This window comes from Pelodiscus sinensis, unplaced genomic scaffold, assembly GCF_049634645.1.
Source record: "Pelodiscus sinensis isolate JC-2024 unplaced genomic scaffold, ASM4963464v1 ctg67, whole genome shotgun sequence".
Taxonomy (NCBI): domain Eukaryota; kingdom Metazoa; phylum Chordata; order Testudines; family Trionychidae; genus Pelodiscus; species Pelodiscus sinensis.
In genome coordinates, this window is record NW_027465935.1 from 36512 (window position 1) to 48222 (window position 11711).

At 64.4% G+C, this 11711-nt stretch overlaps 1 protein-coding gene across 1 annotated transcript in view; it reads right to left on the minus strand.

The window, feature by feature from the left end:
- LOC142825192 (smoothelin-like) overlaps positions 1 to 7828 on the minus strand; it is a 28985-nt gene extending 21157 nt beyond the window's left edge. The window contains 6 exon segments of the mRNA XM_075917014.1: positions 631 to 712; positions 804 to 882; positions 1790 to 1883; positions 1958 to 2121; positions 4780 to 4952; positions 7716 to 7828. Of these exon segments, the coding sequence (XP_075773129.1) occupies positions 631 to 712; positions 804 to 882; positions 1790 to 1883; positions 1958 to 2121; positions 4780 to 4830 (470 nt within the window). The 5' untranslated portion in view covers positions 4831 to 4952; positions 7716 to 7828.
- Between the last annotated feature and the right edge of the window lie 3883 nt (positions 7829 to 11711).

The window sequence follows — 11711 nt, forward strand, 5'->3', positions numbered from 1 at the left end:
AGCGCACCACTCTGCCCCCCCCGCCCTTAGAGCCGCCCGGAGCGCGCCACTCTGCCCCCCCCACCCTTAGAACCGCCCGGAGCGCGCCACTCTGCCCCCCCCGCCCTTAGAGCCGCCCGGAGCGCGCCACTCTGCCCCCCCCACCCTTAGAACCGCCCGGAGCGCACCACTCTGCCCCCCCCGCCCTTAGAACCGCCCGGAGCGCACCACTCTGCCCCCCCGCCCTTAGAGCCGCCCGGAGCGCACCACTCTGCCCCCCCCCGCCCTTACAGCACCTGCCCCCCAGAGCCGCCCCCCCCGCTCTCAGAGCCGTCTGAGTGCACCACTCTGCCCCCCCGCCCTCAGAGCCGCCCCCCCGCCTTACAGCTGCCTGCCCCCCAGAACCGCCCCCCCCCGCCCTCAGAGCCGCCCGGAGCGCACCACTCTGCCCCCCCGCCCCTAGAGCTGCCTCCCCGCCCTCAGAGCCACCTGGAGCACGCCACTCTACCCACCCCCCCCACAGCCCTGTGGGCAGCAGGTTCAAATCCAGCCCCCGGAGGAAGTGGCCAGGAGTCCCCAGGGGGGCTCAGCCGAGTCCCACCCCCAAAGCACGGCAGCTCCCCCTCCCCGGAGCCCCCTGCCCCCACTCACCTCAGAGCGGGCCCCGGCCAGGCTCCCGGTGCCTCAGTTTCCCCTCTCCGGCTGCCGGCGGCTCTCCCGGGCGCGGCTGCGGCTGGGCGGGAGGAAGGAGGCAGTGACGCAGCGGCCCGGGGCTGGGGGGCCAGCCCCCCGGAGGGCGCATGGGGCACAGGGCGCTCACTTACCCTCGATCTCCTGGGCCCGCAGCTTGCGGATGGCCGCCCGGATCAGCTTGCGCTCCTCGTACTCGCCGGCGCCTCGCAGCTGCGGCAGAAAGGGGCACAGCCGGGGCATGGCGCAGCGCCCTAACCCTACCCGCCCCCCCCCCCAGGTCCAGCCCCACGGCCAGCCCCACGGCCAGCCTCCCTCCAAGCGGCGCCAGCGAGAGGGGAAACTGAGGCACGCCGGGCCCAGATGGCGGCCTCCCCAGGAAGAGGGGAAACTGAGGCGCGGCCGAGACAGCGGCGTCCCCAGGAAGAGGGGAAACTGAGGCACGGCACACCCGAGGCGGCAGCTTCCCAGGAAGAGGGGAAACTGAGGCACGGCCTGGCCGAGACGGCAGCATCCCCAGGAAGAGGGGAAACTGAGGCGCGGCCGAGACAGCGGCGTCCCCAGGAAGAGGGGAAACTGAGGGCACGGCACGCCCGAGGCGGCACCTTCCCAGGAAGAGGGGAAACTGAGGCGCGGCCGAGACAGCGGCGTCCCCAGGAAGAGGGGAAACTGAGGCACGGCACGCCCAAGCCGGTGGCCTCCCCCGTAAAAAGGGAAACTGAGGCACAGCGCGGCCAAGACCGCGGCATCCCCTGCAGGAGGGCAAACTGAGGCTTGGCCGAGATGGCGGCAGCCGCAGGAAAAGAGGGGAAACTGAGGCCCGGCGTGGCTGAGATGGTGGCAGCCCCAGTAAGAGGGGAAGCTGAGGCACAGCCGAGCCAGCAGCAGCCCCAGTAAGAGGGGAAGCTGAGGCACGGCGAAGATAGTGTCGTCCCCAATAAGAGGGGAAACTGAGGCACGGCCGAGAGAGTGTCGTCCCCAATAAGAGGGGAAACTGAGGCACGGCCGAGACGCCGGCAGCCCCAGCAAGGGGGGAAACTGAGGCACCGTGCGGCCATGACTCGCCCAAGGCCAGGCAGCCGCCAGAGAACCCAAGAGCCCCCCGCCGCCCCACACTCACCAGAACCGTCAGCTCCTCCACGTCCGTGATGGAGTCGAGTTTCCCCGCCAGCAGCTCCAGGGCCTTGGCCTGCTCCTCCTCCAGCCGCTGAGACCTGCGGCGAGACGCCCCCATCAGGCCCCGCAGGGGTCCCCGATGCCCCCCACATCCCCGCCCCACGGCACCTACCGCAGCCAGTTCTCCTTGTTCTCCCGCCGGCGGCTGCCGCCCTGCTCCGGCCGGAAACGCTTGGACGCCAGGGCCTCCCCGTCCCCCTCCAGCTCCTGCCGCCGCAGCTCCCGGATGGCCGATCGGATCTGGCGCCGCTCGGCGAGGTCGGCCGTGGCCTCCAGCTGGGGGGGAGGGGCAGAGAATTGGGGGGGGGGTCACAATGGGTCCTCTTGCATCACCGGGTAGCAGGTGGGTTGGGCGCTTGGGCGGCTGTGACCCATTCCCGTGCGCCGTGGTGCGCGGAGAAAATTATTCCGCACAGCGGCGGAAAAATCGAGCAGGAATAAAGGAGGGACTTGGGGGGGATGTAGCCCCCCTCTCCCAGCATCAGGGGCCCCATGTGACATGGAATAGGAGTCCGGGCGGCAGGGGGCACCCCCCAGAACTCCCCCGCCCCGAGGAGGGGGGGTTCCAGACCCCCAGGGAGCGCAGCTGTCAAAAGAAACGCTCGGACCCACACTGGCTGCCGTTCCAGAGGGAGCGGCCGAGGGCAAAGGAGGGGGGCAGCCCGGGGGCAGATGTGGGGCAGCCCGGGGGCAGATGTGGGGCAGCCCCCTTTCTCCAGGCAGCTTGCGTGCCAGGGCCGGAGGTGGTATGTGGCCTGGGGAGAGCCTCTGACCCCCAGGGCCCGGCCTATGGGGGGCAGAGCGACACGGACCTCACGCTGGGCTGCCCCACACGGGTGTGTGTGTCTGGCCCCCCCTCCAGCCCCCTAAGTGGCCCCCAGCCAGCCTCAGGGGCTGAACCGGGCCAGCCCGGTTTCCCCAGACAGGGGGAGGAAACGCCTCCCCCCGCCGCCGCCGTAAGGCCCCAAACGACCCGGCCGCCGCCAACGGCCGCCGCCGCCAGGACAATGAGGCCTTGTGAGCCGGGCCCGGCCCCTCGCCAGCAGCCCAGCTGGGCCGGGACGGTGACACCCGCCCAAGCCACAGGGCGTGGGGGGGGCCCCGGGGGAGAGGTGGGGCAAGGGGGGGGGACAGCACCGGCCCACGACAGGCCCTGGATCTGCAGCGGGGTCCCTCGTCCTCCCCCATCCCCACCCCACGGCGCCCCTGGGAACGGGCCCAGCCCCCCAACCCACACAGTGCCCCCCAGGAACAGCCCCAGTGCCCCCCCAGCTCCACAGTGCTCCCTGGGAACGGGCCCAGCCCCCCAACCCACACAGTGCCCCCCAGGAAGAGACCCAGTGCCCCCCCAGCTCCACAGTGCTCCCTGGGAACGGGCCCAGCCCCCCAACCCACACAGTGCCCCCCAGGAACAGACCCAGTGCCCCCCCAGCTCCACAGTGCCCCCTGGGAACGGGCCCAGCCCCCCAACCCACACAGTGCCCCCCAGGAACAGACCCAGTGCCCCCCCAGCTCCACAGTGCCCCCTGGGAACGGGCCCAGCCCCCCAACCCACACAGTGCCCCCCAGGAAGAGACCCAGCCCCCAGTGGTCCCCTGACCCACACAGTGCCCCCCCAGGAACAGACCCAGTGCCCCCTCCAGTCCCATGGTACCCCCTAGGAACAGGCCCAGCCCCCCAGTACCCTCTGCCCCCTCTGGCAACAGACCCAGCCCTCCAATGCCCCCGAGTCCCCCCAGCCCCACTGTGCCCCCTGGGAACAGGACCAGCCCCCCAAACAGCCTCCCTACCCTCATGGTGCCCCCCCTGGGAACAGACCCAGCGCCCCCCCAGCCCCTAGGAACCCGCCCAGCCCCCCAATGCACCCGACAGGCCCCCCACGGTGCCCCCTAGGAACAGGCATGGGTCCCCCCAGCCCCATGGTGCCCCCCCAGCCTTCCCCCCAGAACAGGGCCAGCCCCCCGTGCTCCCGGGAAGAGCCGGCGGAGAGGCAGCCGGGCGCGGCGAGCCCCACGGAGGAAGCGGGGGGGGGGCGGGGGGGAGAGGCAGGCAGGTTTCCCTTATATGGGCTAAGCCTGTTCCAGCCGCGCCGAGCCAAGAGGCAGCGGAAAAATGCCGCCTCCCGTGCCAGCCGGGAAGGGGCCTCTCCCAGCCGGCCCGGGGGGGTGGGGGGATCCTAGCCCCCTTCCAGCCCCGCCAGCCGGGCCGGGGGAAACTGAGGCAGCCCCCTTCACAAGTGGCACCGGCAGGGAGAGATGCACGCCCTCCCCCCCCCACCCACACACACACCCTGCGCAAAGGGGGGCAGAGCCCCCCCCCAGCGTCCCCCTGCAGCCCCGAACCAGGGACCCCGGGATCGGACCCGCCTGGGGCGGGGGAGGGGCTGGACTTGACAACCCCCGGAGGTGTCTTCCAGCTCGGAGCCGGGAGGTCGTGGAAGCCCCGGAGTGACCGAGCGCAGGCCGGATAAGGGACGCGACCAAGGCCATCCGGGACGTCAGTGGCGGAGGAAAAACCAAGCCCTCCTCTCCTAAGATGCAGGCAAGCGCTTTAACCACTAAGCCGTCTTCCCCCCCCCCCCCCCCCACTCATCAGGGGCTTGGCTTACAGGGGAAGCCAGGACACGGTTGTTACGGGGGGGGGGAGGGAAACCGAGTCGGGCCAGCCTCGGCGTTCCCACGCCCCACCCTGGCCCGGCGAGTCTCCGGGGAGCAGGCAAACGTGCTACCTACGGAGTCACACAGGCAGCCCCCCCCCCCACCACGCCGCACCCGAAAACGGGCGCCACGCACAGCCACGGCCTCTAGGGGGCCCACCGCTTGACCACGAAGCTCGAGAGGGCCGTACACGAGTCCCCCCCTAAGCCCGCCCCCGTTACAGGGGAAACAGAAACAAGCCCCCGCCCCACGAAGCCGTGGGGGGGGGGGGACTAACCAGTTTTCGGAGGGCGCCTTCGTCCATGCTCAAGAGGTTTTGTTCAGACATGCTCGCTGGCTTCGCTCCAGGCACAGGGACCCGGGCCCCGGCAGCTCTCGGAGCCGGATGAAACCGCGCGGGCGGGAGACGATGAGACCGCCGGGTCGGGCCCGTCAGCTCACGAGAGGAATCTGCAAAGAAACCAGGCGGCGGGCACATCAACGAAGCCGCCCACCGGTCCCCGGGTTGCCACACGGCAACGAAGAATCGGCCTCCCGCTGTTTCGCCGGCCGCTGATCCCACCGCTGCCACCAGCCCCTCCGAAAGTCCGTCCGCCGTTCTCCAAGCTCACCGAGGACGTCCAGCCCCTTCTCCATCCCAAATTCATACACCCCCTGATCTGCCAGTGCCCCATAGCATCCCCCCCCCCACAGTTCACACACCCAGAGCTATCTTCTGCCTGCCCCACACACAAAGGGTGTGTCTATTCTATAGGGTTTCTTCCAAAACAGTAGCCTTTTTTCGACAAAACTTCCCCTGCGTCCAGACTGCCGCCGCGTTCTTTCGGAGGTACAGCGAAAGAACGCGGCGGGTTTTTTCGACCGCGGGAAAAGCTCGTTTTTCGAGACAGCGCGCTTTCGAAAAAAGGCGCTACGTCGTGCAAACGGTGCTGTTTCGAAAGAGAGCATCCCGGCTGCCTTTCGAAAAAGCGGCGTGCTTTTCCGAAAGTACTGCTTGGCGCGCTTTTGCGAAAAAGGCTTTTCCGAAAGGCTCTCCCGAGACAGACGCTTTTTCGAAAGCCGTTGGGCGCTCTTTTGCGAAAAAGGCTTTCCCGAAAGGCTCTCCCGAGACAGACGCTTTTTCGAAAGCCTTTGGGCGCTCTTTTGCGAAAGAGGCTTTCCCGAAAGGCTCTCCCGAGACAGACGCTTTTTCGAAAGCCGTTGGGAGCTCTTTTGCGAAAGAGGCTTTTCCGAAAGGCTCTCCCGAGACAGACGCTTTTTCGAAAGCCGTTGGGCGCTCTTTTGCGAAAGAGGCTTTTCCGAAAGGCTCTCCCGAGACAGACGCTTTTTCGAAAGCCGTTGGGCGCTCTTTTGCGAAAGAGGCTTTCCCGAAAGGCTCTCCCGAGACAGACGCTTTTTCGAAAGCCGTTGGGCGCTCTTTTGCGAAAGAGGCTTTTCCGAAAGGCTCTCCCGAGACAGACGCTTTTTCGAAAGCCTTTGGGCGCTCTTTTGCGAGAGAGGCTTTTCTGAAAGGATCTCCCGAGACAGACGCTTTTTCGAAAGCCTTTGGGCGCTCTTTTGCGAAAGAGGTTTTTCCGAAAGGATCTCCCGAGACAGACGCTTTTTCGAAAGCCTTTGGGCGCTCTTTTGCGAAAGAGGCTTTTCCGAAAGGCTCTCCCGAGACAGACGCTTTTTCGAAAGCCTTTGGGCGCTCTTTTGCGAGAGAGGCTTTTCCGAAAGGCTCTCCCGAGACAGACGCTTTTTCGAAAGCCTTTGGGCGCTCTTTTGCGAAAGAGGCTTTTCCGAAAGGCTCTCCCGAGACAGACGCTTTTTCGAAAGTCTCAAAAGTTTGAAAGTCTCCAAACTCCGTTTGGCTTTCGTACGATAAACCGAAGAGTCGTTCCACCCCAGAACGGTTCGATATTTGGGTCTCTTTACCTCCCGCCAGAAAGCGTGGAGACCAGTTATACCAGGGCCCCCCCAATTCATGATCCTGGCTCGGCTGGTCGGAGTACACCCATCGTTTTAACACCGGCCCGTACCTTCAGCCCGGCCGGGTCTGTTTACACTGTATTTGCCACGCTCCGAATTCAGCGCTGGGGAAAGTCACCGGCCTACCAGGCAAACTTTGTTCTGGGGTAACAGGGGAGCTCGGAACGGCTCCAGCCAATCCGAGTAGCAGCTCGCCTGAGGTCCAGCTAAGACCCCCGATTTCCTTAATACGGATTGGGTCTATGTTCGCACACACACACCCCCCCCCCCCCTTGGATCCAGAATTCACGAAAGGAAGTGGGAACTGCCAAACCAGATCCGAAATAGCTCATCTCTGGACCGGATGCGCTAGGGAAGGGAAGGGAAAAGCCACAGGGTACAGCCTGGTCCAGGGCGTGCCTGCCTGCCCACAAGGAGCCAGAAATTGGGTTTACATTAGACTCCCCCCGCACACACACACTTGGAGGTTTGCTGGGGTCAACCAGGGTCTTTCCCGCCCCCTGTGAATCCGGATTAGCAAGCGGCTCCCCCGGATGGGGTAGGAGCCTCAATGGGGCAATCCAGACGGGCGACAGTTGCCCCTCCCTTCCCACCCGCACTGGGATGAGCCGGCGCCACCAACGCCTTAAACCGGATCAAAGAGCGCCGGCCCGCCCCTCGCTCCGGTTTAGCCCACGCACCCTCGATCCGGATTAGCCTCCAAGCCACCGATCCGGATTTGCCCGCGCACCACCGATCCGGATTCGGCTCCATCCCCCCCGATCCGGATTCGCCTCTAAACCCCCGAACTGGATTCGCATCCAAACCCTCGATCCGGATTAGCCCGCGCACCCCCGATCCGGATTAGCTGCCAAACCCCCGATCCGGATTAGCTGCCAAACCCCCGATCCGGATTAGCCCGCGCCCACCCGATCCGGATTAGCCACCAAACCCCCGATCCGGATTTGCATCCAACCCCGCGATCCGGATTAGCCTGGGCACCCCCGATCTGGATTAGCCGCCAAACCCCCGATCCGGATTAGCCCGCGCACCCCCGATCCGGATTTGCCTCCAACCCCGCGATCCGGATTAGCCCGGGCACCCCTGATCTGGATTCGCCTCCAATGCCCCGATCCGGATTAGCCCGCGTGCCCCCGATCCGGATTAGCCGCCAACCCCCCCGATCCGGATTAGCCCGCGCGCCCCCGATCCGGATTAGCCCGCGCCTGCGACCCCCGCAGATCCGGAGCGCTCCCCTCCCACCTCGCTCCGCCGGGGCCGGCCATGGGCCGAGACGGCTCCGCTCCGCTCCGGCCGCCGCTGGGACTGGGCGGCGCTGCCCCACCGGCCGCCGGCCCCCGCCCTTTGGCCCCGCCCCCCGCCCCTGCGCCCACCAATCCCCGGGCGCGCGGCGCCCAATCCCTCTCCCGCTCCCCCTCCATTGGCCCGTTTCAATCGCTGGGGCCGCCCCCTGGCGTTAGAACCCCGCGCGCGCGGCATTCTGGGGCGGGTAGTTCTGGGACGCGCCGGGGGGGCGGAGCCGCGAGAGGGGGCGTGGCCACGCGGTGCAGGGCGGAGCTAGATCCGTCCTGGCACCTACCAGCCTCCCTAGGGGGCTACTGCCTGCTCCTTGGATGCCCTGGCTCTGCCCCCAGGGCCCTCCCACCTGCCCCTGCCCCCCCCAATTGCCCCTTCTGCCCCCCCTCCCCACCACAGCACCCTCGTGTGCCCGATCTGCCTGCAAACACCCACAAGGCCCCTCTTTGGAGTCACTCCCGCACCCCCCTGCACACCCCGGGGCACGGAGCTTTCCGGAGGAGAAGAGAAGGGGGGGGGGGGGTTGTGCCAGGCCGGGCCTGGTGCTGGAAGCTCATCTGGTCCCAAGGCAGCGCAGCCCAATGGCCACAGTCTCGAACACAGTCCAAAGGTTCAGGGCAGCGCAGCCTAACAGCTACAGTCCACGACAGTCCTGGGGCATAGGGCAGCACCGCCCAATGGGTAGAGTCAGCAATCGCGGCCCCCTCATTCAGGATAGCCCTGCCCAGAGTCAGCAAGCACAGCGCCTCAGTTCTGGGCAGCGCTGCCCAATGGGTAGAGTCAGCAATCGCGGCCCCTCATTCAGGATAGCCCTGCCCAGAGTCAGCAAGCACAGCTCCTCAGTTCAGGGCAGCGCTGCCCAATGGTTAGAGTCACAGGTTTGGGGGCAGTAGCCCCCATGGGGGGAGGTACCCAGGCCCACCCTACCCCACTCCCTCACTCAGCAGGGACTCCCCCCACAACACACTGCTCTTGCTTGGTTTGGAGAAACCTCCCTGCGTCACATTCCCACCAGAGCTGGCAAGGGGGGGTCACTCCATGGCGTCTCCAGCCCCACAGGCATAGCCTCCCACTGGGGCATGGCGGGGAGACATAACAGGCGTCCGTGGGACGCCCACGTCTTGAGGTGCTCGCCTCATCTCCAAAAAGCTCTCTCGGCCTTGGAAAAGGTTCAGAAAAGAGCAACCCAAATGATGGAAGGGTTTGGAACGGAGAAATGAAAAAGACGGGGATTTTTCGGCGGAGAAAAGAGGAGACTATGGGGGGGATAGGACAGAGGTCTATAAAATCATGACAGGTGAGGGAAAAGTGAATAAGGAAACGTTATTGACTGGTTCCCGTAACACAAGAATTGAGGGCGGGGGTCACCAAATGAAGTGAACAGGTAGCAAGTTTAAAACAAAGGAAATATTGCTTCCCGCAGCACACAACCTGTGGAACTCCTTGCTAGAGGATGGGGTGGAAACCAGGACTTGAACCGGGTTCCAAAAAACACGAGATACATTCCTGGGGGACAGGACCCATTAGTGGCTGTTTGCCAGGATGGGCAGAGATGGCGTCCCTCTGTTTGTCAGAAGCGGGGGGATTGGTGGCAGTAGTGGGATCACTTGACGGTTCCCTGTTCGGTTCACACCTGGCATTGGCTACTGCCGGCAGACGGGACACTGGGCTGCACGGACTTGGGGTCTGACCCACGTGGCACAGTGCTCACTCCCCTGATGACTCCCCGACGACTCCACATCTCCCTCTGCCAGCCGTGGGGCAGAGTGTGGCTCTGTGGGATGCTGCCAGGTTAAAAGCCAGGCCACTGCCAGGCTACCACGTGTAGCCACAGAGCAGCCCCGGGGTCATTCTGCCGTCCAGAGCTCGGTGCAGTCAGCTGTGCTGTCCTTTCCGTCTTCACCGTATTCCTCCTCCTCGTGTTCTGACCCCGCCAAGCGGCCTGGAATTTGTTTAAAAAGAAGGTTTTTTCCACTGGAATCAGCAACGCTGGGCACATCATGGAAATATTGCTGCACCCTGGCCGGCTTTGTCCTAAACACCCAAATTTGGTGGTCAATTGGACGGGCCACGGTTAACCATTATGCGTCCGCTCTCCGGCGGGCGCGGCCAGAGAACGCCCCCCCTCCTGCGTGGCCTCCGACCGTGCCCGCTGTCGTGGGGACACGGCCGGGACAGGCACGGTTCTCCCCTCGCTGTCGTCAACCCACCTCCCCGAGAAGCGGTCGCTGCATTTCGTGGCTTAGGTGAGCGGAGCTACGAGAGGGGGCAGGTTTTTCGCGGCAGCGTCGTTCGACAGAGCCATGAAAGCCGCTCGGAATCAATGATGCCCATCGGGGCCACAATTCCCTCGGATTTTTTCCGGGTGCGGAATCAATTTTGTTCGGTGTGCCGACGCACAGGGGATGTGCACCACCTCCAGCACAGCCGGCAGGGGTGGGCGCTCTGCGAATCAACCCCTTGGCACTTGAATTTAGAGGAATGCCGGGCAGGTCTAGTCTTTGTGCAAGCCTGTCTATAGAGCAAGGCTATCCGCAGCCTCCTGTTTGCGCACGGAAGAAAGGCGCGCCCTTAATTCAAAACGCCCCACGCCTGCCCCTCCAGAAAGCTCCAGGAGCCCGCTGTCTCTGCTTCGAAGGCAGCAGATAGTGGGTCACAGTGCTGATCCCTTTGTGCGGCTTAGTAACTTGGGGGGCATCGGCCATTCTGCTGTGGCTTACAGACGAGGCACCAGGCATACAGTGTTCAGCGGAGGCTTGGTGGAGAACGCGGGCAGCCGGTTGACTGGGCAGCTCTCCTCGTTCCAACGCGGCCTCAGCTGGGAGAAATTTACGAGCTCCCTCGGCGTTCTTGGCTCCGGCGTGCACGGAGGAGGGCTGGGAACATCGGGGCTGGGAACGTCGGCAGATGACCTCACGCCATAAAAAGAAATAACAAGGCTGTCGGCACTTGCCCGGGTCGCCCCAGCCAACGGGACACACCTGCCTGGGGGGAACGGGTCAGGTCAGAGAGCTGCGGCTGGGCGGGGGAATGGTTGGAGGATCTGAACTCTCGATGCTAGGAGGGAGGGGGGAAGCCAGTCGGATCCTGAGCCAGGCACTGTCACGCCAACAACCTCCCTCTCTCCGCACAGCACAGCCCAACCTTCCCCCGTGTCAAGGGCCTGAACGAAGCGTACGGTGGCCCAGACTCCCCCGACTGACGATTGCCCGGCCGTGGCCGTGAGATCCGGGAGTCTGGAGAGGAGACATAAGACCATAAGAACGGCCATACTGGGTCGGACCAAAGGCCACGAACAGGGAGCTGGTTTCAAACAAACCAAAGGAAGCTTTTCTTGACGCAGCACACCTGTGGAACTCCCTGCCAGAGGATATGGTGAAGGCCAGAACATAAGAATGATCTTACTGGGTCAGACCAAAGGCCACCAAAGACAACGAACAGGGAGCTGGTTTCAAACAAACCAAAGGAAGTTTTTCTTGACGCAGCACACCTGTGGAACTCCCTGCCAGAGGATATGGTGAAGGCCAGAACATAAGAACGGCCATATTGGGTCAGACCAAAGGTCCATCCAGCCCTGTATCCTGTCTGCCGACAGTGGCCAATGCCAGGTACCCCAGAGGGAGTGAACCAAACAGAGAATGATCAAACGATCTCTCTCCTGCCATCCATCTCCACCCTCTGACAAACAGAGTCTGGGGACACCCTTCCTTACCCATCCTGGCTAGTAATAACTATAAACAGACGTAACCTCCATGAATGTATCTAGTTCTGTTTTAAACCCTGTTCTAGTCCTAGCCTGCACAACCTCCTCCGGCGAGGAGTTCCACAGATTGACGATGTGTGAAGAAGAACGTCCTTTGGTTTGTTTTAAACCTGCGGCCCATTCGTTTCATTTGGTGGCCCCGAGTTCTGATGTGACGGGAACAAGTCAATCACTTTTCC